Source organism: Oryctolagus cuniculus, chromosome 16 (assembly GCF_051225735.1).
Source record: "Oryctolagus cuniculus isolate XC-2025 breed Fujian yellow rabbit chromosome 16, ASM5122573v1, whole genome shotgun sequence".
NCBI classification, from domain to species: domain Eukaryota; kingdom Metazoa; phylum Chordata; class Mammalia; order Lagomorpha; family Leporidae; genus Oryctolagus; species Oryctolagus cuniculus.
This window is the reverse complement of record NC_142882.1, coordinates 52,926,844-52,948,917: the sequence shown is the minus strand read 5'-3', so window position 1 is coordinate 52,948,917 and position 22,074 is coordinate 52,926,844. Positions and strand designations below refer to the sequence as shown.

The window sequence follows — 22,074 nt, the reverse complement described above, 5'->3', positions numbered from 1 at the left end:
GCCTATGTTCCAAAGAACTGTTAGAAACAGGCACTCTGCCAATGTTATTTCAAAGAATTGAATGGAAATATGAAAACTAAACTTTTACACTCTCATATCAACATGAAATAAGATACAGTGGCAATATCTTATATAAGAAAACATGATTTCACTCATGTATCATAAAATAAATTTCTGAAACAAACTTGCACAGGAGAGCTGTCAATCTAAAAACCAATAGGTATTTTCTGTATTTCTTCATTATCTAGGCTTAAAAACCCTCTCTTCAATTCCAACGCTCTGACCATAATTTTCAGTTGTCTCTGCACTTATCTTACTTTTGTTTCTTTACACTTCCTTACAGCCCAGCTACTTTATACCACCATGACCACAGCCATGGAGCTGCTATGTGAGAATTACATAAATTAACTTATTTATTCCTCTCAACAATCTTTTGAGGAAAAAGTGTTAGTTATCCCTAAGTACACAGGTGGGGAAAACGAAGCACAGAGAAGATAAGTAAACGGCATATCTGATACCCACGTAGTTATAACCATTTCGTAGAACTTCCCTTCAAAAATCACCTCATGCTTTCAAATATATACCACCTGATGACCTCATCTCCTCCCTCTTAAAATTCATCCAATATAACAAGGCTGATATCATTACAACATTCCCATGGTCAATCCTCTATTATTTCTAAATACAGATCACATGTGTGCAAACCAAGTGTCCAAGGTCTTCTTCCAGCTATGCCCATCCTCTCTGGCCTCCTTCCTCACTTAGCCCATCACGTCAACGCTAAGCGAGAGGCGGTCTGGACTTCGTACTTAGCCTCGTACAGCACCTAACACAATGCCGGGAACATCACAGACGCCAGAAATGTCTGCCGGGTTAATAGAGGAAGGCTGTGGGGCTTCTCTGATACCCAGCTGTAAGCCACTGTAATACCAGGACTTACGGTGTTCACCAAGAAATTTCTTTACTATTTCCTTTAGAATAGTAAGGTACTATTGTTTAAAAATTCAAAAATTCACCCACGATAAAAATAAGGCAATTCAGAATTATTAAATCAGAGAGTTGGTTTTTCCTTTTCCTTTGCAAAATAATAGCAACTGATGGTTTTATCCAACTGTGTGCTTAAAGAAATACAATTAACATTACCAAAAATTTTATTACGAACCTGTTGAGGAGTAATAGTGTCTCTATAACTTGGTAAAATTTTTAAAGTGACACTTCCACTAATATTTTTCAGTAATTCTTGTAACTCCTTTGGATTGTTTCCAACCTCATGGCCGTTGACTTCTTTAATGATATCTCCCACGTGAAGCAGACCTTGTCGGTCTATCATTCCTCCATGAAGGATTCTGGCAATCACCAAGTCATTGTTCTCAACTCTAAACGTTACACCCTATAGGATACAAGGAATTGAATTCTAATTTACTTTATTAAGTAGAAATACATAAATACTCATGAATATATATATATATAAGGAAATTGTAACACTAGGTAAATGAGTCACGTTTATTTTTTCCATCACTGCTCTCGCCTATCAATATTTCAATCCCATTAAACCATGTGCAACTGTGACTATTTACCACTCCATGAGAAAAGCATGTGCATAGAAAGGTTAACTCTACAAATTAAACATTTACTACAAAGTAGGCTGTGTCCCATGGGGTAAAGGAAGCTCAAGGGAGCAAGAAAAAGTATTTATGCATTCAGACGGACTTATTTGATAAAACAGGAATACAGTTTTCATAATACACTGTGAAAAAGAAAAAAAGGGTAGTGACTGAGCCGCACATTATGTCCTGTTTCAGATTCAAGAAGGCACTCATTCGTCTACTCACCAATGGCTCCCCAGCTCTTTTGTGAATACCAAGAATACGAATGGCATCCACAGGTAACAACTGATTATTGATAGAAGAGTTATTCATTTCTGGGCTTGATGGAGGGGACTCATAACACTTTGATGCCACAATGTCATGGGCTTCCAAGAGTGACTGTAAGGAGTCAAAACAGCCTGTGGTTATTAGCCACTGACAGAATAAGTCACTAAAAATAAAATATATAGAGAACACTTTTAAGAAATAGAAAAACATATAGCTTTACTTATTAACATTCTTGTTTTAGGATTGAAGAGGTTGATAAAATTCGGTCACTTTTTATTTTTTTGAGAGGCAGAGACAGAGGGAGAGGGGAGGAAACAAATGCTACCCCATCTGCTGGTTCACTCCCCAAATGCCTGCAACAAACCCTGCCAGAATAGGAGCAATTAACTCATTCTAGGTCTCCCAGATAGGAGGCAGGAAACCAATTACTTAGCTGTGCCTGCTTCCTCTCAGGGTCTGCATTAGCAGGAAGCTGTAGTCAGGAGCTGGGTCTTGAACCCGGGAACGGGACTCTGATGTGGGACATGGTGTTCTTAACTGGCACATTAACTGTTAAGCTAAATGCTGACCCCAGACACGGTGTTTTAAAGCAGCATGTTCACTGGAGACTGAACCTAGGTTTCCAAGTCTGGTGCAGTGATTTCACTGCCACAACTGTCATCATCATCATTCAATAGTTACCATCAATCCCCATTTATTAGGTATCATAAGAAATAATGATGGCTCTGATTTTTACATTAGTAATTAGTAACTACACTGCTACTTTAGTAATATAATTTTACATGTATAACATGTGTGTTAAAAAAGATGTCCAGAAGAAAATAAGTATTGGCATTTTTCATCAGTAACAGGAAACTTTATATACTAATAAAGGTTTTAGTCTATGAAAGATGCACTTTTGGGAAAGAAAAAAAGAGCCAATAATGGTCCTGAAAACAATGTATTTTTATTTTTGGTATTTACTATATATGTAGCATTATCATGGATGATTTAGATTTAGCTTTCTAGAAATTTCTTGACATTCTTTTGCTATTTAAAAAAATTCATTCCATATTCTAAACAAATAATTTGTACTGCAATTGTGCATACCTGTCATAAAGCTACATTAAAACTTTTTTGACTGGATAGACAAGTTCAAGAACAGTAAAACAAAAATAAAAGGGAACAAATAACAAATTCAGAACACAATCAGGATGTTGGTTTGTTAATTTCTCAGCATTTCATGATGTCACTTATAAGAAACTGTAGAAAAATTTTCAAAAAAAAAAAAAAAGAAAAATTCACAAATCCACATGTAAAGGTTCGTCCTATACATATTGGAAGGTATTCAAAGCTCTACCCTGGACTGCTTGGATTTCCATCCTATGTTCTCAGGCAGGAGCAGTCACTCTTGTGAGAACTACTTCTCACAGGTAACTCCTAGTTTTATATCTGTGAACCAGAACTCTCAAAACTTTGGATTCAGATGTTAAACTCTGCCCACAACTAACCAGTCATGACATCCTGAAAACCAAAGAGTAAGGAGTCTAGAGATTTAAAACATCTCCTTAACAAAATACCCATAGGTTTACAATGGTATTATAAAGACAAAAGGAGCAACAAAACTCATTTACTATAATTTGAAACTCCCATTTTAAACTATTTATACTGAAAATTAGTAAAGGAAAGAATCCAGCACTTCCCTGCTTTTTCAAGTAGGAAATGCACTACAGGATAATTAAACAGGTGAACTGAGGAGAAATGCTACATTATAGAAAAATACCAGATAATAAATAAGAGAATGCAAAAAATTCATGTGTAACTTCTAATAAAAATATTGATTTAGGTAAGAATTATTTGTGCTCATCAGTAGGTAAACAGTTAATAAGAAGTGGTATTTGCATAAATGTTAGAATAGTAACACATTAGAATATTTCTTAGTGGAGACCTCAGAGAAAGATTATCATCACTCTTAGTAGAGACCAATCTCGGCATCAATAGAGTTGGGCCAATCAGGTATTATATATCTTCCGAAGTAATTTAAAATTTTATTTGTTTAGTTTGAGAGAGAGAGAACCCCATCTCCTGATTAATTCCCCAAATGCCTAGGAGCTGGGAACTCAATCCAGTTGTCCCATGTGGGTGGCAGAGCCCCAATTGTTTGAGCCATCACTGCTGCCTCCCAGAGTCTGCATTAGCAGGAAGGTAGAAGTGGGAGCAGAGTCAGAGAAGCCAGGACTTGAACTCAGGCATTGAGAACTGGGATGTGAATCCCAACAAGCATCTTCATCACTGTGCAAATGCCCACCTCTGATGTAGTTTAATTCACACTGTGTATCTTCATTTACAATACAGTCTGGCTCCAACTAATGAACTTAAAGAATCAGCCTTTTAGCCAGACTCTCTGTTTACAGGAAATAGAAGGGATAACTAAACTAAGCAGTGGAGAAGCAAGCATTCAAACTGAGGAGGGGGACATTCTACAAGGTCAGCATCATGATCAGAAGGGAAAGGGGAGGCTCCAGCCAGATGCCACAGATAGACCTAGGCTGGAAATGAGCGCGTACCACACTCTCCCTCCAAGGTTTCCTGCTGTCCTCAGGATAAAGTCCAAGGTACTTTATAAGGATCTGATCAACTGGCACTGTGTAAGGTGTCTGTGACATGTGTCATTTTTCTTTTTCATCTAATATACTGACTTGTGTAGGAACTATCACACTTTTAAATCTTCATTTTTTGCAGTAACATTGCTGGAAAGTCACATAAAGTCTTTGGCTCAGACAGAACAAAAGGGTGCTTCCATTTGATTTTCGATGCTAAGATTTCCAAGGGAAAGAAGGTGAGCCTTCCTTCTTCTATCCCGTTCTTTCACCACTACAATGCACTGTCTGTCATAAATCTAGTTGCTGTGTATGGATGGATGTATTTTTATTCTCTTCAATTACTCTATTTTCCTAGCATTGCCCCAACACCAAATTATCCTAATTATTCTGGGTTTAAAAGAAATAGTCCCTGCCCTTTCTCTTCTGAAATGGATCCTTCTTTGTGAAACTGATAAACTCTTAATTGGGATAGGCCAATGCTTAAATTGCATTTATTTTTTTACTTAGTATGTTATGTAATAGAAGTTTCTAGCCTTACACAGCTTTCTTCTGCCCCACAGTAATCAGTTGCGTCCCAGTCTTGAGAAACACATGCAAAATGTGCATTATTGGGCCCCAGAAGGACTTAGCATCAGAGAAGCAGCAAACAAGAAAAAAATCCATCATCACAGTGAGGAAAATATCTCTTGCATGTGTCCTGATGGTGAATTAGAGCTGTTTTCTTTAACCACACAAAGGAAAACCCATTGTGATATATTTCTGTTACAGACATTGTATGTACATTTAGCCACATACATCCAATCTTGTACGCTGACACAGCAAGATATTAAAATACCTAAGTTGGAATTTACATACTTACAAAATATAGTCCTAAATAATCCTAGAAATCCACCATCATAAAGTTGAACTTAACCACTCCTGGAGAGGAGGAGGACAGGGAAAGGTTACCTGGAAGTGTGGTTCTTTGAGTATGCCAACCAGTTCTGCTGCATTTTCATCCACGTTTATGAGAGGAGTGATATCCTCCAGAATTTCATTGACTAATTCCAAGTTATTGTCACTGACAGCTTCTAGTTTTGAGTCTTCAAGTTTCTCATGAGCCTGGAAAAATGACAGTGGCTTCAAGTAATCGCATCTGTTTTGCTCCCGATCATGGCTTACTTCTGGATTTTTTCTGTAACTTTGAAAGATAATACTTGGAGGATTGATTCATTGAAAGCAAATTTAGTATTTTATTTATTTATTTATTTTTTATTTTTGACAGGCAGAGTGGACAGTGAGAGAGACAGAGAGAAAGGTCTTCCTTTGCCATTGGTTCACCCTCCAATGGGCGCCATGGGTGGCGCGCTACGGCTGGTGCACCATGCTGATCCGATGGCAGGAGGCAGGTACTTATCCTGGTCTCCCATGGGGTGCAGGGCCCAAGCACTTGGGCCATCCTCCACTGCACTCCCGGGCCATAGCAGAGAGCTGGCCTGGAAGAGGGGCAACCAGGACAGAATTCGCCGCCCCGACCGGGACTAGAACCCAGTGTGCTGGCGCCGCAAGGCGGAGGATTAGCCTAGTGAGCCGTGGCGCTGGCCTACGAATTTAGTATTTTAATCAGAGACAATATGCATACTGTACAGTAATTATGCAATATAGTCAACCTTGGCCTCTATTCTTACACTGAAAGTCATGGAACGTGACTCATTTTTCTAACAATTCATGAAAAATCTGAACAGAGTAGATGACTGTTTAAAAAACACATACTCCTTGCCCACTGACAGATTTCTTATTACTTTCTACTTGAGGCTTAAACTCTAGATGCTATTTATGTTTTACTAAAATAACAAAAACAAGAATAGGAACAGAACCACTATGTCAGTATTTTAAAATATGATAGAAAGCATTCTGGAAGTCCCAAAACGCTAAAACTACAACTTTTCAATTCTTAAAATCAGCAGAAGAGTCCATTCACGGCAGGTGATTGTTGCATTGTTCTCTGAAAGACCTGATGACTTCATTACAGGAATGACACCCTCCTGTTTCTGTGTCTTAGGTTGCTTTGTTGTTTGAATTCTCACAATCTTTCCCACAGAAAATGAGCCACAAATCACAGCGTTACAGAAAATACATAATGTCAATTATCCTTTAATAAGAGCAAAGCATAGTTTAAATTCAAACTGAGAATAAAAACAAGGTAGGTTTGCTTTCCTGATAAATGGCTGCTCTCTGATTTTGAGATGGGAAAAGCATGACTATTAAGGTTTAACATAAATAAAACCACATAAGATGATAAATCCAAACATATATTTTAAGATTCATTTCTATAAATGCATAACAAATCTAAATTTAAAGTGGTAACTGCAGGAACTTTATCAGACACCTGTAATAATGTCAATGCCATTTCCACCACATATGGTAGATTCTTCAGAGTACACATATACCATTCTAATGCTGACAAGAATCTTTTTGTTTAAATGTACTTTTTTCCTAGGTGATTCACAAGAGTGAAGTTTTTAGTTGGAAGACAGAGCTACATATTAAGCAACATTTTAAAGAACAACCTCAAAACAAACAAAATTTAAAGATATATCAGATAAATTGATAAAGGAGAAAGAGCTACTGAACAAAAATAAAAATATCAAAAACAGCAAATGTAATTTTTTTTTTTTTTTTTGACAGGCAGAGTGGATAGTGAGAGAGAGAGAGAGAAAGGTCTTCCTTTTGCCGTTGGTTCACCCTCCAATGACCGCCGCGGCCGGCGCACCGTGCTGATCCGAAAGCAGGAGCCAGGTGCTTTTCCTGGTCTCCTATGCGGGTGCAGGGCCCAAGCACTTGGGCCATCCTCCACTGCACTCCCGGGCCACAGCAGAGAGCTGGCCTGGAAGAGGGGCAACCGGGAAAGAATCCGGCGCCCCGACCGGGACTAGAACCCGGTGTGCCGGCACCGCTAGGTGGAGGATTAGCCTAGTGAGCCGCGGTGCCAGCCAGCAAATGTAATTTAAACAAAGGAAGAAGCTTCCGTTAGATGTCGATGAGAAAAAATTACGAAGTCTAAAAAATGCCACAGTGGATGAGAATGGTAACTATCTTTCTGAAAGAATGACACAAGCTAGACAAGGACAGGGAGACAGGGCTCTAAACACGTACCATGGCATGATCATCATCACTGGAAGACACTGAAGCGATCTACATAACTTGGTAATTATAAACAATCTAAAATTTCTGACAGTTTCAATAGAAATATTGCAAGTTAAAAACCAAACGAACAAAAACACGAGGGGCAGGTGCTTGGTGCAGTGGTTAACCTGCCACTTGGGATGCTTGCATCTCTTATCAGTGTCTGGGCTTGATGTCAAGCTCTGCTTCAGATCCCAGCTTCCTGCTAATGTGTAACCTGGGGGGCGGTAGGGGACTGCCTGAGTACTTGGATCCTTTCACCCATGTGGGATATCCATGTTCAGTTTCTGACTCCTGACTTCGGTTTGGCTCAGCTCTGGCTGCTGTAGGCATCTGAAAGTGGGCCAGCAGCTGTCTCTCACTGTCACTCTGCATTTTAAATGAATTTTCCAAAAATATTTATTTATTTGAAAGGCAGAGTTATATAGACAGAGGGAGAAGACACAAAGACGGAGACATCTTCCATCTTATTTCAAGAAAGAGAATTGTTAGAAGCTAGCCTAACTCAAGAAAGATAGGTTTCACTAGCCACAAACGGACAGGATTCTGCCATGACTGACAGACACACATTTAGACCTGACAGAGATACGGCTTAGCCTTCCTGTATGGCCAGTTCTAAGAATCCCATTCGCCACTGCACTTAAGAAAAACGACCCGCAGAGAAGAAAAGGTTCTTTCAGAACTTCTGGGTATTTCTCCCAAGCACAGTCCAAGCACACTTGCAAAACAAAAACATTTTTATGGGGAAGGCATTTGGCCTAGTGGATGGGGACACCAATTAAGTTGCTCCCAATTCCAGCTTCCTGATAGCACAGAACCTAGGAGACAGCAGGTTCATGTAGTTGGTTCTCTACTACCCATCTGGGAGACCTGGATGGAGCTCTCAGCTCTTGGCTCTGGCCACAGTGGGGATTTGGGAAGTGAAGCAGTGGATGGAAGCTTTCTGTCTGGTCTCTATCTTGTGAATAATAGTTCAGGAATACTATTTTAGGAATATTACTATAGTATTATAATAATAGCTTAGGAATTTTATTCCTAAAAGTTGTGTGCTATATCTAAAGTGAGAAATGTTTTTTTTTTTTTTTTTTTTTTTTTTTTTTGGACAGGCAAGAGTGGACAGTGAGAGAGAGAGACAGAGAAAGGTCTTCCTTTGCCATTGGTTCACCCTCCAATGGCCGCCGCGGCCGGCGCACCACGCTGATCCAATGGCAGGAGCCAGGTACTTATCCTGGTCTCCCATGGGGTGCAGGGCCCAAGCACTTGGGCCATCCTCCACTGCATTCCCTGGCCACAGCAGAGAGCTGGCCTGGAAGAGGGGCAACCGGGACAGAATCCGGCACCCCGACCGGGATTAGAACCCGGTGTGCCGGCACTGCAAGGCGGAGGATTAGCCTAGTGAGCTGCGGCGCCGGCCGAGAAATGTATTTTCTAATAATAATAATAGCATTATTATGTGTAGCTTTGCCTTTCTCCCTTAAATCCAAGAACCAAACCATAAATTTTCTATCTTCTCACAACAGGGCTAAGTAAATGGTCACTACTTACTATATATTGAAAAGTAAAGAGGAACTAAGCTTGGCTGTAGTCAAGAGTCATTCTCTTCTATTCTAGAGATCTAAAATACAAAACAGTCACAAATACCCAAACATAAATAAGAATTCAAGCAGAAATGAGATGGAGAGAACAGAGAATTCAATTTCTAATTTGCTTCTGCATACCAGAAAGTTTATCAGGATGAGCTTTGCTGTGAAAAATAAAGGATGAAGTAAGCATAGGTAAATTAGAATGAATTATCTAACAAGTAAAGAACTTTTCAGGAGGCCGGTGCTGTGGTGTGGAAGGTTAAGCCTTCACCTGCAGTGCTGGCATCCCATATGGGTGCTTGGTTTGAGTCCTGGCTGCTCTGGTTCCAATTTAGTTCCCTGCTCATGCACCTGGGAAAGCAGAAGATGGCCCAAGTTCTTGGACTCCTGCACCTTGGGAGACCTGGAAAAAGCTCCTGGCTTCCGCCTGGCCTAGCCCCAGCTATTGCTGCCATTTGGAGAGTGAACCAAGGGATGACAGATTCTCTCTCTCTCTCTCTGCCTTTCAAATAGATAAATAAATCTTAAAAAAAAAAAAAAAAAAAAAAAGAAAAGAAAAAGAACTTTTCAGAAATTACCTAGTTATAGCTCAGCACTGTGGCACAGAGGTTTGTGATGGTGGACATCCCTTATTGGAATGCTAGTCCTAGTCCGGTTCAGACTCAGCTTCCTCATAATGTGGATGGTAGCTCTAGGATGTGGGTCCCTGTCATCCACATGGGGAACCTGACAGTGTTCCAGGCTCTTGGCTTTGGCTGGACCAGACCTGGTTGTTGCAGCCATCTGGGACGTGCACTAGTGGATGGAAGATTCTCTCCCTCCCTCTCTTTGTCATTCTGTGTTTCAAGTAAGTAAATTATGTAAGAAGAAGAAAGAAATCACCTACTTAGTGTTGCTCCCCCACTCACGGAGGAACGACACCGGATGCTGTTTTCTTTCCCCGGTCCTCCGCAGAGGAGCGGCACCCCCGCCGCTCCCCCGCTTTCGTGGAGGAGCAGCACCAACGAGCTCTCGGACCGACTCTCTCAGGGGGCCCCGCGTGTTGCCTCTCTCCCCCTTTTATAGTCCTCTCCCACCAATCTGTGCTCCGCTGCCCGCGTACTGAGCACCCCGCTTTCCTCCAATCAGAAGTTGGATCAGGAATCAGCTAATTCACGAAGCAGCTGTGTAAGATTTGTTTACTCCCTCTCAGCACCATATGGTGGGAGATCAGACGCATAGAGTTAGTTTCAGTCCACAGTCTCGTACTTATTTGTCTCCCAGGCGCCCCGCCATGTTGCGGGAGACGGACCCTGTTCCCCACACTTAGCAAAAAAAAAAAAAAAAAAAAGTTGAAATTCCTAGATAACTCACATATCAAGGTATTCAGGGAGCTTCTAAATAACACTGGTGAGCCATAGAGACTTGTGTAGAATGAGACTCACACAGATATCAAAACACTAGAAAAGGGAATCTGTTATTCCTAACAGGAAAAAGAACTTTGCTTTAATAGTATTCAGATAAAATATTTTATTCTATTCTTTGAAAGACTTCTATGATGCAAAGTGCTATAAATTCATTATAAAACATTTAAAATCTCTTTAAAAATCAGCAAATTCAAAATATAAATAACAAATAGTGTCAAAATAAATCATTAGACAAAAGGCAAATTAATTTCCCTTTAAAGGCATTCTACAAACCAACAAAAGACCAAATTCGTTAACAGAAACGGGCGAAGAATATCAACAAAAGATTCATAGAAAGGGGAATTCAGATAGCTCTGTAATATATAAAAAGATACCCAATTTTACTCATGTTAAGAGAAGTAAAACGAAAATCATAATGAAATATCCTTTTTCTTATCAGACTGCCAAGGATAAAAGTTCTGGTAACATACCACGTTGGTGAGATTGTGGTAGAAGGCAGGCATTTTCATACTTTTTTTCCCTACTGGGAACTTATATTGGAGAGCAATTTGACCAAATCTACCAAAATACAGTGATTCTTCTAAGAATTTATTCTAAGGGTATGTATGACAAGTTCAAAATAACAAGTAGCAAGATCACATATTATACCATGTTTAATAAAGACTGACTTCAACTGTGCTGTACCCATACAAGGGAAAACCACAACAGCTTCCCAAAGAGTAAATGTATTCTCTAGGTTCTGATGTGGAATCTGCTCCCAAAAGTGAAGGTTTAAAACAGGCAGTACAAATCTACAGCTCCAATTATATTTATTAATGAAAGACTAAAATCTTCCCTCTGGAATCAGGAACAAGACAAAGATGATCATTCTCACCAATTCTATACAACATCTACACTGGAGGTTCCAACCAAGGCAATCAGGCAAGGGGAGAAAAAAAGACATCCAGATCAGAAAACAAGAGACAAAGGTATCTTCACCCATGTATGACATGAGCAGTATTTAGAAAACCCTAAAGAATCTACTAAAGCACAACCAGAACAGGTAAATAAGTCCAGCAGGGTAACAGGGTACCAGAGTGATATATAATAGATGTTTTTTTAAGCACTAGCAATGAGGGGCTGGTGCTGTGGGGTAGTGGGCTAAGCCTCTGCCTGTGGCATTAGCATCCTATATGGCTCCAGTTCAATTCCTGTGGGCTCCTCTTCTGATCCAACTCTCTGCTATGGCCTGGGAAAGCACTGGAAGATGGCCCAAGTGCTTGGGCCCTTGCACCCATGTGGGAGACTGGAAGGAAGCACCTGGCTGCTGGCTTTGGATCTGCCCAGCTCTGGCCATTGTGGCCATTTGGGGAGTGAACCAGTGATGGAAAACCTTTCTCCCTGTTGCTCCCTCTCTCTGCCTGTAACTCTACCTTTCAAATAAATAAATAAATATTTAAAAAATGAGCACTAGTGATGGAAAATCTGGAAATAAAATTAAGAAAACAATTTCATTCACAATAACACCAAAAGGAACAAAATACTTAGGAATAAATCTAACAGAAGTGTACAACTTATACCCTGAAAAAAACTTCAAAACACCATTCAAAGAAAATGAAGATGTAAATAAATGGAAAACATCCCCCGTTCATGGATCAGAGACACCATTCAGGCAGTGATACCTCCCACGTGAGCTACAGATTCAGCCTAACACCCACTGGCCTTGCAGGTGACTTCCTAGTGGAAGCTGACAAACTGATTCTAAAATTCTTGAGGAATGATAAGGGATCGGTAACAGCTGAAATGATACTGAAAGAGTCACACTTCTGATTTCAAACATACTAAAAGCAACGGTTATCAACACTGTGTGGTACTGCCACAAGGACAAATAGATTAACAGCATTCTATTAATCTGGAATTTACAGGCCAGAAATAATCCCAGACATTAATAATCACCACTGTGTTACGTGTTTGGCTGGGGTGTCAAACCTATTCAATGAAAAAAGAATAGGACAGCAACTGAAAGAACAATATTTTTCTGATGGAGTTTGTGGTCACGAAAGGCTTCCATATCCTTGGCAGTTCTTGACAAGAGCCTCGGCTGATCACTGACGTCATAAATAAGAGTGTCAATTGTAAAATCAACAACAGGAGTCACTGTGCACTTACTCCCCAGGTAGGATCTCTGTCCTTAATGAGTTGTACTATGAGAATTAACTACAAAACTCATTCCCAAACAATACTTTTTACATTGCGTGTGTGTGTGTGTGTGTGTGTGTGTGTATGCCAACTGTTGAAATCTTTACTTAGTATAGAGTTGGTCTTCTGTATATAAACTTAATTTAAAATGAATCTTAATGAAAAATGGGATGGGAGAGGGAGCAGGTGGTAGGATGGGAGTCGGGGTGGGAAGGTGGATATGGGGGGAAGAACTGCTATATTCCTAAAGCTGTACCTATGAAAAATGTACTCATTAGATAAAAACTTAAAACAGTATTTTTAACAAATGGACTGGATGTGAAAGAAAATCAGGACTCTTTCCTCATATCATAAATCAACAATTAACTCAAAATGGATCCAAGATCTAAATGTAACATCTGAAACTACAATGCTCACAGCAAACATAGGGGTAAACTTTCATTCACCTTAGATTTGGCAAAAGATTCTTACATATGACTTCAAAATCACAAGCAATAAAATAACAAAATTCAGGGCAGGTATTGTGTACTGTGGGTTAAGCCAATGCTTAGGTTTCCTGTATCCCAGAGTGTCTGGTTCTAATCCCTTTTCCTGCAAATGTGCCTGGGAGGCAGCAGATGGTGGCCCAAATACTTGGGTTCCTGCCATCCAGGTAGGAGACCATGGATGGAGTCTCTGACTCCTAGCCTTGGCCTGACTCAGTCCTGTTATTGTGGGCATTCGGAGAATGAACCAGCATTTTTTTTTTTTTTAATTTATTTTGACTGAGTTAGACAGTGAGAGAGAGACAGAGAGAAAGGTCTTCCTTTCACTGGTTCACCCCCTAAAGGGGCTCTATGGCCACGGCTACACCGATCCGAAGCCAGGAGCCAGGTGCTTCTTTCTGGTCTCCCACATGAGTGCAGGCGCCCAAACACTTGGGCCATCCTCCACTAACCTCCCGGGCCACAGCAGAGAGCTGGACTGCAAGACGAGCAGCTGGGACTAGAACCTGGCGCCCATATGGATGCCAGCGCCGCAGGCGGAGGATTAACCAAGTGAGCCATGGCTCCGGCAGCATTAAGTTTTTTTGTACTTCAAAAACACCATAAAAAATGGAAAGATTACCTATAAATGGGAGAAAATTTAGCAAAATTTTATATATACACACATATTTCTATAGGATATATATATATACACACACACACGCTTGTTTGCTATCTAAAATGTTAAAAAAAAAAAAGTTTACAACACCATAACAAAAAGAATCCCCCAAATTAAAAGTGGGAAAGGAATACAAACAGATGTTATTGTCAATAAGCACCAGGAGGCCGGCGCCGCGGCTCACTAGGCTAATCCTCCGCCTAGCGGCGCCGGCACACCGGGTTCTAGTCCCGGTCGGGGCGCCGGATTCTGTCCCGGTTGCCCCTCTTCCAGGCCAGCTCTCTGCTGTGGCCAGGGAGTGCAGTGGAGGATGGCCCAGGTGCTTGGGCCCTGCACCCCATGGGAGACCAGGAAAAGCACCTGGCTCCTGCCATCGGATCAGCGCGGTGCGCCGACTGCGGCGGCCATTGGAGGGTGAACCAACGGCAAAGGAAGACCTTTCTCTCTGTCTCTCTCTCTCACTGTCCACTCTGCCTGTCAAAAAAAAAAAAAAAAAAAAATAAGCACCAGGAAATATGCTCAATACCAGGGAAATACAAATCAAAACCACATATCTACTAGGATGGTTAGAATCAAAAAGTTAGATATCAAGTGTTAGAGAGCATATACCAGTATCAGAACTCTTACACACTGCTGGTGGGAGTATAAACGGTACAGGCACTTTGCACAATGCTCTGAAAGCTCCCATATGGCATAATAATTCCACTGCTAGACATACACTCAGAAAAAATGAAAAACATGTCCACACAGAAATTTGTACACTAATGTCTTCTTAAAACTTTATTTGAGGCCGGCGCCGCGGCTCAATAGGTTAATCCTCCACCTAGCGGCGCCGGCACACCGGGTTCTAGTCCCGGTCGGGGCGCCGGATTCTTCCCTGGTTGCCCTCTTCCAGGCCAGCTCTCTGCTGTGGCCCGGGAGTGCAGTGGAGGATGGCCCAAGTGCTTGGGCCCTGCACCCCATGGGAGACCAGGAGAAGCACCTGGCTCCTGCCTTCGGATCAGCGCGGTGCGCCGGCTGCAGTGCGCCAGCCGTGGCGGTCATTGGAGGGTGAACCAATGGCAAAAGGAAGACCTTTCTCTCTCTCTCTCTCTCACTATCCACTCTGCCCAAAAAAAAAAAAAAAAAAAAAAAAAATTTTGAGAGGCAGAGGTAGAGAGAGACAGAGACAAAGATCTTCCACTCACTGGTTCATTCCCAAAATGGCCACCAATGGCTGGAGCTGGGCCAATCCAAAGCCAGGATCCAGGATCTTCTTCCAGGTCTTCTGTGTGGGTGTAGGGGCCCAAGCACTTGAGCCATCTTCTACTGCTTTCCCAGGCTATAACAGAGAGCTCAACCAGAAGTGGAGCAGCTGGGTCTCGAACTGGCACCCATATGGGATGCTGGCACTGTAGGTGGCAGCTTTACCTGCTACTCCACATCGCTGGCCCCCACTAATATTTATAACACCATTTGCAAAATCAGTGGAAACAACCCAACTGTCCATCAGCACAAGAATAAACATATCCATGTAAATGGAATATTCAGCCATAGAAAGAAACTGCAGGGACCAGCACAGTGGGTTAACGCCCTTGCATGAAGCATCGATATCCCATATAGGCACCGGTTCAAGTCCCAGCTGCTCATCTTCCGATCCAGCTCTCTGCTGTGGCCTGGGATGACAGTAGAAGATGGCCCAAGTTCTTGGGCCCCTGCACCCACGTGGGAGACCTGGAGGAGGCTCCTGGCTTCACATCAGCACAGCTCTGGCTATAGCAGTCAAGTTGGGAGTGAACCGTCAGATAGAAGACCTCTCTCTCTCTCTCTGCCTCTCCTCTGTGTAATTCTGACCTTTAAATAAATAAATAAATAAATAAATCTTTAAAAAAACAAAACTGCAGTCTAGTATGTTGGGAGTTAGAAAATCATCCCTTCTATTCTCACAAGGAAAAAAAAAAGCTGAACAAAGAAAATCAACAATTCTTAGATTCATTGGACAACTGAGGTCAAGGGGAAAACTGCTACCCCCTAAAACTGGACAAATAGGTCAATACAGAGAATCACAGCTTGGTTGGACAGAAAGCCAGAAGTAGAAACTTCTACCAGAATCAGCACCAGAATACAAAAATTTGTAACAATTGATGAATACTAGAGGCTCAGTGTAGACAAGGTAGGGAATTAAAAAAAAAAAATCTAGGGATCAGGGGTACTCACTCTTCTGAGTTTTAAATACGGGAGACTTGAAGCTGACATTGTAGTGTAGTGGGTTAAGTCACTGCTTACAATGCCAGGATTGCATACTGGAGTGCTGGTTCAAGTCTCAGGTGTTTCACTTCCAATCCAGATCCCTGCTAATGTGCCTGGGAGAGCAGACGATTGCCCAAGTGCTTGGTCCCTGCCACCCATATGGGATGTGGGAAATGCATCTGGGGAGTGAACCAGAGGATGGAAGGTCGGTTGGTCGGTCTCTCTCTCTCTCTCTGCCTTTTAAATAAGTAAATAAATATATAATCTTAAAAATAAAGGAGACCTATCAAGTTCTAATAGTGAAAACTGGAGGGGAAAACACTTCAAATTTCCAGCAAAGGGAAGGGGGAATTTGCTATTTTGAGATACACGTGGATATATGGTTTTTCTTAACAAGACTTTTCTTTAATGAAGCTATTAGAATCTAACTAGCCAGGGAGAAAGGAGATACCCAACTCCAGCCCCATCCAGCCTACCTGATTCACTTATGTGGGGCAAAAAGAATTCAGACATAATCATAGCACTACAGAACACTTCCCCTCGCCCTCACAACCACAGCAATAGCGCTCTCATATAAAAATGGGAATGCAACTTTAAGAACTGCACATGTTAGAAACTACTTAACTAGAAATCTCTGGGGGAAGACTCAAAGCCAACAGGAGAAACAAAGACAAGGACATCAGAGGAAAGTTAGCTTCTAACACCTACAGCTACAGCAGTGGTAAATCCCGCCCCCCCAAAGATTTATTTTATTTAATTGAAAGGCAGAGTTGGATACAGAGAGGGAGAGACAGAGAGAGAGAGAGAGAGAGAAGTTTCATCTGCTGGTTCACTCCCCAAATGGCCACAACAGCCAGGACTGGGCCAGGCGGAAGCCAGGGACCAGGAGCATCTGCCAGGTCTCCCACGTGGGTGCAAGGGCCCAAGTACTTGGATCATTTTCCATTGCTTTTCCAGGCACGTTGGCAGGGAGCTGGATTGGAAATGGGAGAAGCTGAGGCTCAAACCAGTTCCTGAATGGGATGCCAGTGCTGCAGGCAGCGGCTTATCCTCCTATGTCACAGTGCTGGTCCCTAATGGTAAAGTCTTAACACCTAGCCAGATAAACATAAACTTCACAGTGAAAGCTATTTACTTCAAGTTCCTCAACAAAAATTACGAAAGAACATAATTCGAAGACACATAGCAAGCAAGCATCAGAACCAAACTCAGACATGGCAGAAGGCTGTCATCCTCGGGCTGGGAATGTGAAATACCTGTGACTAACATACTAAGGGCTCTCATGAGAAAAGTAGACATCACGTAAGAACAGACATGAAAGGTGAGCTGGGAAATGGAAACTCTAAGAAAGAACCAAAAGGATGTGATATAAATAAAAAACACTAACAAATGAAATATACTTTCAACAGAGTCACAATGAATAGAGCTGAAGAATCAGTGAGCTTGAAGACATGTCAAAGCAAATTCCTAAAGCTGAAATGCAAAGGAAAAAAGAAAGAATGCAAAAGACAGAACAGCATATTTAAGAACTGTGTGACAATTACAGAAAGTATAACATATGAGTAATGGGAATACTTGAAGGAAAAAAAAGGAAAAGAAATATTTGCAGCTATAATGACAGAATCTTCCAAGATCAATGATAGACACCAAACTATAGATGGAGGAAGCTCAGGTCTAAACCTATACCTATAATAATATTCGAGGTAGAAAAAAATCAAACATAAAGAAAAAATCTTGGGGCTGGTGCTGTGGCGTAGCAGGTAAAGCTACCGCCTGCAGTGCCGGCATTCCAAATGGGTGCCAGTTCAAGTCCCGGCTGCTCCACTTCAAATCCAGCTCTCTGCTATAGCCTGGGAAAGCAGTAGAAGACGATCCAAGTCCTTGGGCCCCTGCACCCACGTGTGAGACACAGAGGAAGCTCCTGGCTCCCGATCAGCCCAGCTTTGGCCGCTGCGGCCAATTAGGGAGTGAACTAGTGGATGGAAGATCTCTCCTTCTCTTCTCTCCCTCCTCTCTCTCCTCACTTCTCCTTCTCTTTGTGTAACTCTTGACTTTCAAATAAATAAATAAAAAAGAAAAAATCTTAAAAGAAGCCAGAAGGAATTAAAACAAAGAAAAACCACCTTACCTATAGGAGAACAAGGATAAGAATTGCATAGGCCTTCTTTTAAAAACTTTGAAATCAAGAAGAGAACGGAGTGAAATATTTATCACTAGAATACCTGTCTCACAGTAAATGTCAGAAAGAAGGACCACGATTTTGGTCTAAAACTCATAAGTGCAATAAGATGTACACTGAAGAAAGGAATGATGGTAACATAAATCTTGTTCTTATTTAATGGATAACAGTTTGTTCAAATAATAGTAGCAACAATGTATTTGGTGAGTATAGCTAAGGAATGACAATAATGTTATAAGAGGCTGAAGGGATAAACTGAAAATTTGTTTAAAGGTAGTTTAGTTGCACTACTCATGAAGTGGTACAGTATTATCTGAAACTGAGCTTAGTTATAAATGTATATTGCAAAATCAAGGGAACCATTAACAAAATTTTTTAAAGCAAGTATTTTTGGTATGCCAAAGAGCAGAAAAAAAAATGAAATGATACAGAATGCTCATTTAAAATAGAGAAAGAAGTAAATGAGTTGCAGCTCTAAGAAATAACGAAAGTAGGGTCTAGTGTTGTGGAAAGTGGCTTAAGCTGCTACCTGTGACACTGGCCTGCCAGTTCCAGCCCCGGCTGCTCCACTTCCTATCCAGCTCCCTGCTAATGTGCCTGGGAAAGTAGCACAAGGGAGATCCAGATGGAGTTCTAGGTTCCTGGTTTTGGCCTGGCCCAGACCTGGCCTTTGCAGTCATTTGAGGAGTGAACCAGTCGATGAAAGCTCGCTCTCTGTCTCTGTAACTCTGGCTTTCATAAATAAATAAATCTTTAAAAATAACAGTAATAAACAGAAAACAGTGACAGCATTTAAATATTAATCTAGTTACATCAATAATCCCTGATCAAGCAGACCAATTTAAAGAGAGTACATAAGCAAACAAGATCTGGCCGACGCCGTGGCTCACTTGGTTAATCCTCCGCCTGTGGTGCTGGCATCCCATATGGGCGCCGGATTCTGTCCTGGTTGCTCCTCTTCCAGTCCAGCTCTCTGCTGTGGCCCGGGAAGGCAGTGGAGGATGGCCCAAGTGTTTGGGCTCCTGCACTCGTGTGGGAGACCAGGAAGAAGCACCTGGCTCCTGGTTTCGGATTGGCATAGTTCCGGCCATAGCGGCCATTTTGGGGGTGAACCAATGGAAGGAAGACCTTTCTCTCTGTCTCTCTCTGTAACGCTACCTGTCAAATAAATTTTTTAAAAATAAAGAGTACATAAGCAAACAAGATCTAACTATATGATGTCTACAAGAAACCACTTTACAAATAAAAATTTAGGTAGACTAAAAAAGATACAGGGGCTGGTGTCACGGCATAGTGGGTTAAGTCACTGCCTGCAACACCAACATCTCATATGGGTGTAGGTTCATGACTCTGCTGCTCTGCTCCTTATCCAGCTCCCTGCTAATGTGCCTGGGAAAGCAGCTGAGGATGACCCTGTGCTTGGGTCCCTGAACCCACATGGGAGACCTGGAAGAAGCTCCTGGCTCCTGGCTTTGTTCTAGCCCAGCCTGAACAAATGTGGCCATTTGGGGAGTGCAACAGTAGATGGATAGATGGATTTCTCTCTTTCTGTCTAACTCTGTCTTTAACAAATAAGTAAACCGCCCCCCCCCTTTTTAATAAAAAGGTACACAGAGAGATACCATGCTAGTATTAATTTTTAAAAAGTCCAGAATAGTCATTAATTTCAGACAGGACAGATTTCAGAAACAGAAAAATTACTGGGAACAAAGAGGGGCATTACATAATGATAAAAGGATCAATTCTCTAAGAAGATAACATTATATATGTGTGCCTAACAACAGTACATCAAAATACATGAGGCAAAATATGACAACTGCAAGGATAACCAGTTTAAGTCTCCTTCAATCCCTCTTTCATAACTAACAGGCCTAGCGGGCAGAAAATAAGCAAGGATAAAGTTGAACTGAACGCCACCCATCAACTGGATCTCAGTGAAATGTTTAAGACATTTCATCCCACAAGAGTAGAATGCACCTTCTTCTCAAACTCCCACAAAACATTCATCAGGAGACCACCACAAAGGCTGTAAAACACACCTTAACAAATCTAAGAATGAAAATCATAAAAAGTATGCTCTCAGAGACTCCTGGCACTAAACTAGAAATCAGTAACATAAAAATAGATGGAAAACTCCAAAACACTCAGAGACTACACAACACACTTTTAACTAATACATAGGTTAAAGAGGTCTGAAGAGAAATTATAAAAATATTTTGAACAAAATGAAAGTAGAAATACAACTTATCAAATTTTGTAGGATACACAAGTAGTGGTTAAAGGAAAATTAACAGCTTTGAATGTATACATCAGAAAAGATGAGAGATCTACAATCTAATGTCAGTAATCTGACCTTCAGGAAATTCAAGAAAGGAGAAAGTCCAAAGTAGTAGAAAACAAATTTTAAAATTTTGACCAGAAACAAACAAAACTGAAAATAGGAAGAAAATTGATGAAAACAAAATTGGGTTCTTTGAAAAGACCAATAAAATTGAAAAACCCCTTGCTACCTTAACTTAGAAAAAAAAAAGGAACAAAGATAAGATATAAATAAACTAATATTGATCGCACACAAAAGAGAGACCACCACTGGTGCTAGACACAATTCTATGCCCATAAGCTTGATAATGGAGATAAAATGGACCAGCTCCTTGAAAGATACAGGAGATACAGATATGATGAATAGTCCTGTCAATGAAATTAAATCAATCATCAATCTTCCAAAACCAGAAAGTACCAGAACCAGATGGGTTCTCTGGTAAATTAAAGCAGTCATGGAAAAATTATACAAATTCTCTACAATCTCTTTGATAAGGAAGAAGCAGAAGAAATACTGCCTAAATGTATTCTATTAGGTCTGCATTACTCTAAATATCAAAACCAAATAAAGACACTCTACGAATGCACAACACAGAGAGTGAACCCTGATATCAATGATGAGCTTTAGCTGATAAGCTTTTAGGTTACAGAATGCTGAACAATAGAAAGTCCCTATATATCCCTTCCTCCACCCCAAGTACAATTGTTAACATCTGATATTAGTGTGGTACACATCTGTGACAACTGATGAACAAATACTGATAATTATGAACTAAAACCCATAGCTGATATTAGGGTTCATTCTGTGTATTGTATAACTCCACGGGCATTGACAAACACATGTCATCTATCAACCTTTGAGCATCATATTGTCTCACTGCCTGAAAAACCTACCCCACTCCAGGTATTCACCCCTCTTTCTCACCACTCTCCCCTTCAAAACCCTAGCAACTACTAATTTTTGAAACTGTCTATAAAGATTTCACTTAGCAATACAAATTAAGGTTCCTCCCTCTCCTTTCATAGTTTTACAGCACATTCCCTGTTATCATTGAATAACATTTCATCATGTAGAAGAGCCACACTTTATCTATTAACCTGCTGAAGGACTTCCCAGTTGCTTAAAGTTTTAGCAGTTATGAATCAAGCTGCTATTAACTTTTGTGAGCAGGTTTCTGTGTGGACATGAATTATCAATTCATGTGGATAAATACCAAGGAGCAGAATTTCTGGGACATATGGTAAGACTATGTTTAGCTTTATAAGAAACTGCTAGATTGCCTTTCAAAGAAGTTGTACCATTTTGCATTACTACCAGCAATGCACCAGCAGCTTCCTTCTTAGGATATATGTATGTTGTGAATATTTCCTCCCAGATGGTAGCTTGCCTCTTTTCCCTTTTTTTTTAGAATAAAC

General features: G+C 40.9%; 1 protein-coding gene across 23 annotated transcripts in view; it reads right to left on the bottom strand.

The window, feature by feature from the left end:
• Window positions 1–22,074, bottom strand: part of PALS2 (protein associated with LIN7 2, MAGUK p55 family member) — a 124,828-nt gene that overhangs the window by 46,001 nt on the left and 56,753 nt on the right. For all 23 annotated transcript variants that reach the window (XM_051852828.3, XM_070059664.2, XM_051852829.3 and 20 more), the window contains 3 exons: window positions 5,405–5,557; window positions 1,833–1,985; window positions 1,163–1,390 (listed from right to left, as the gene is read on the bottom strand). In XM_051852828.3, the coding sequence (XP_051708788.1) occupies window positions 1,163–1,390; window positions 1,833–1,985; window positions 5,405–5,557 (534 nt within the window). The remainder of the gene's footprint in view (window positions 1–1,162; window positions 1,391–1,832; window positions 1,986–5,404; window positions 5,558–22,074) is intronic.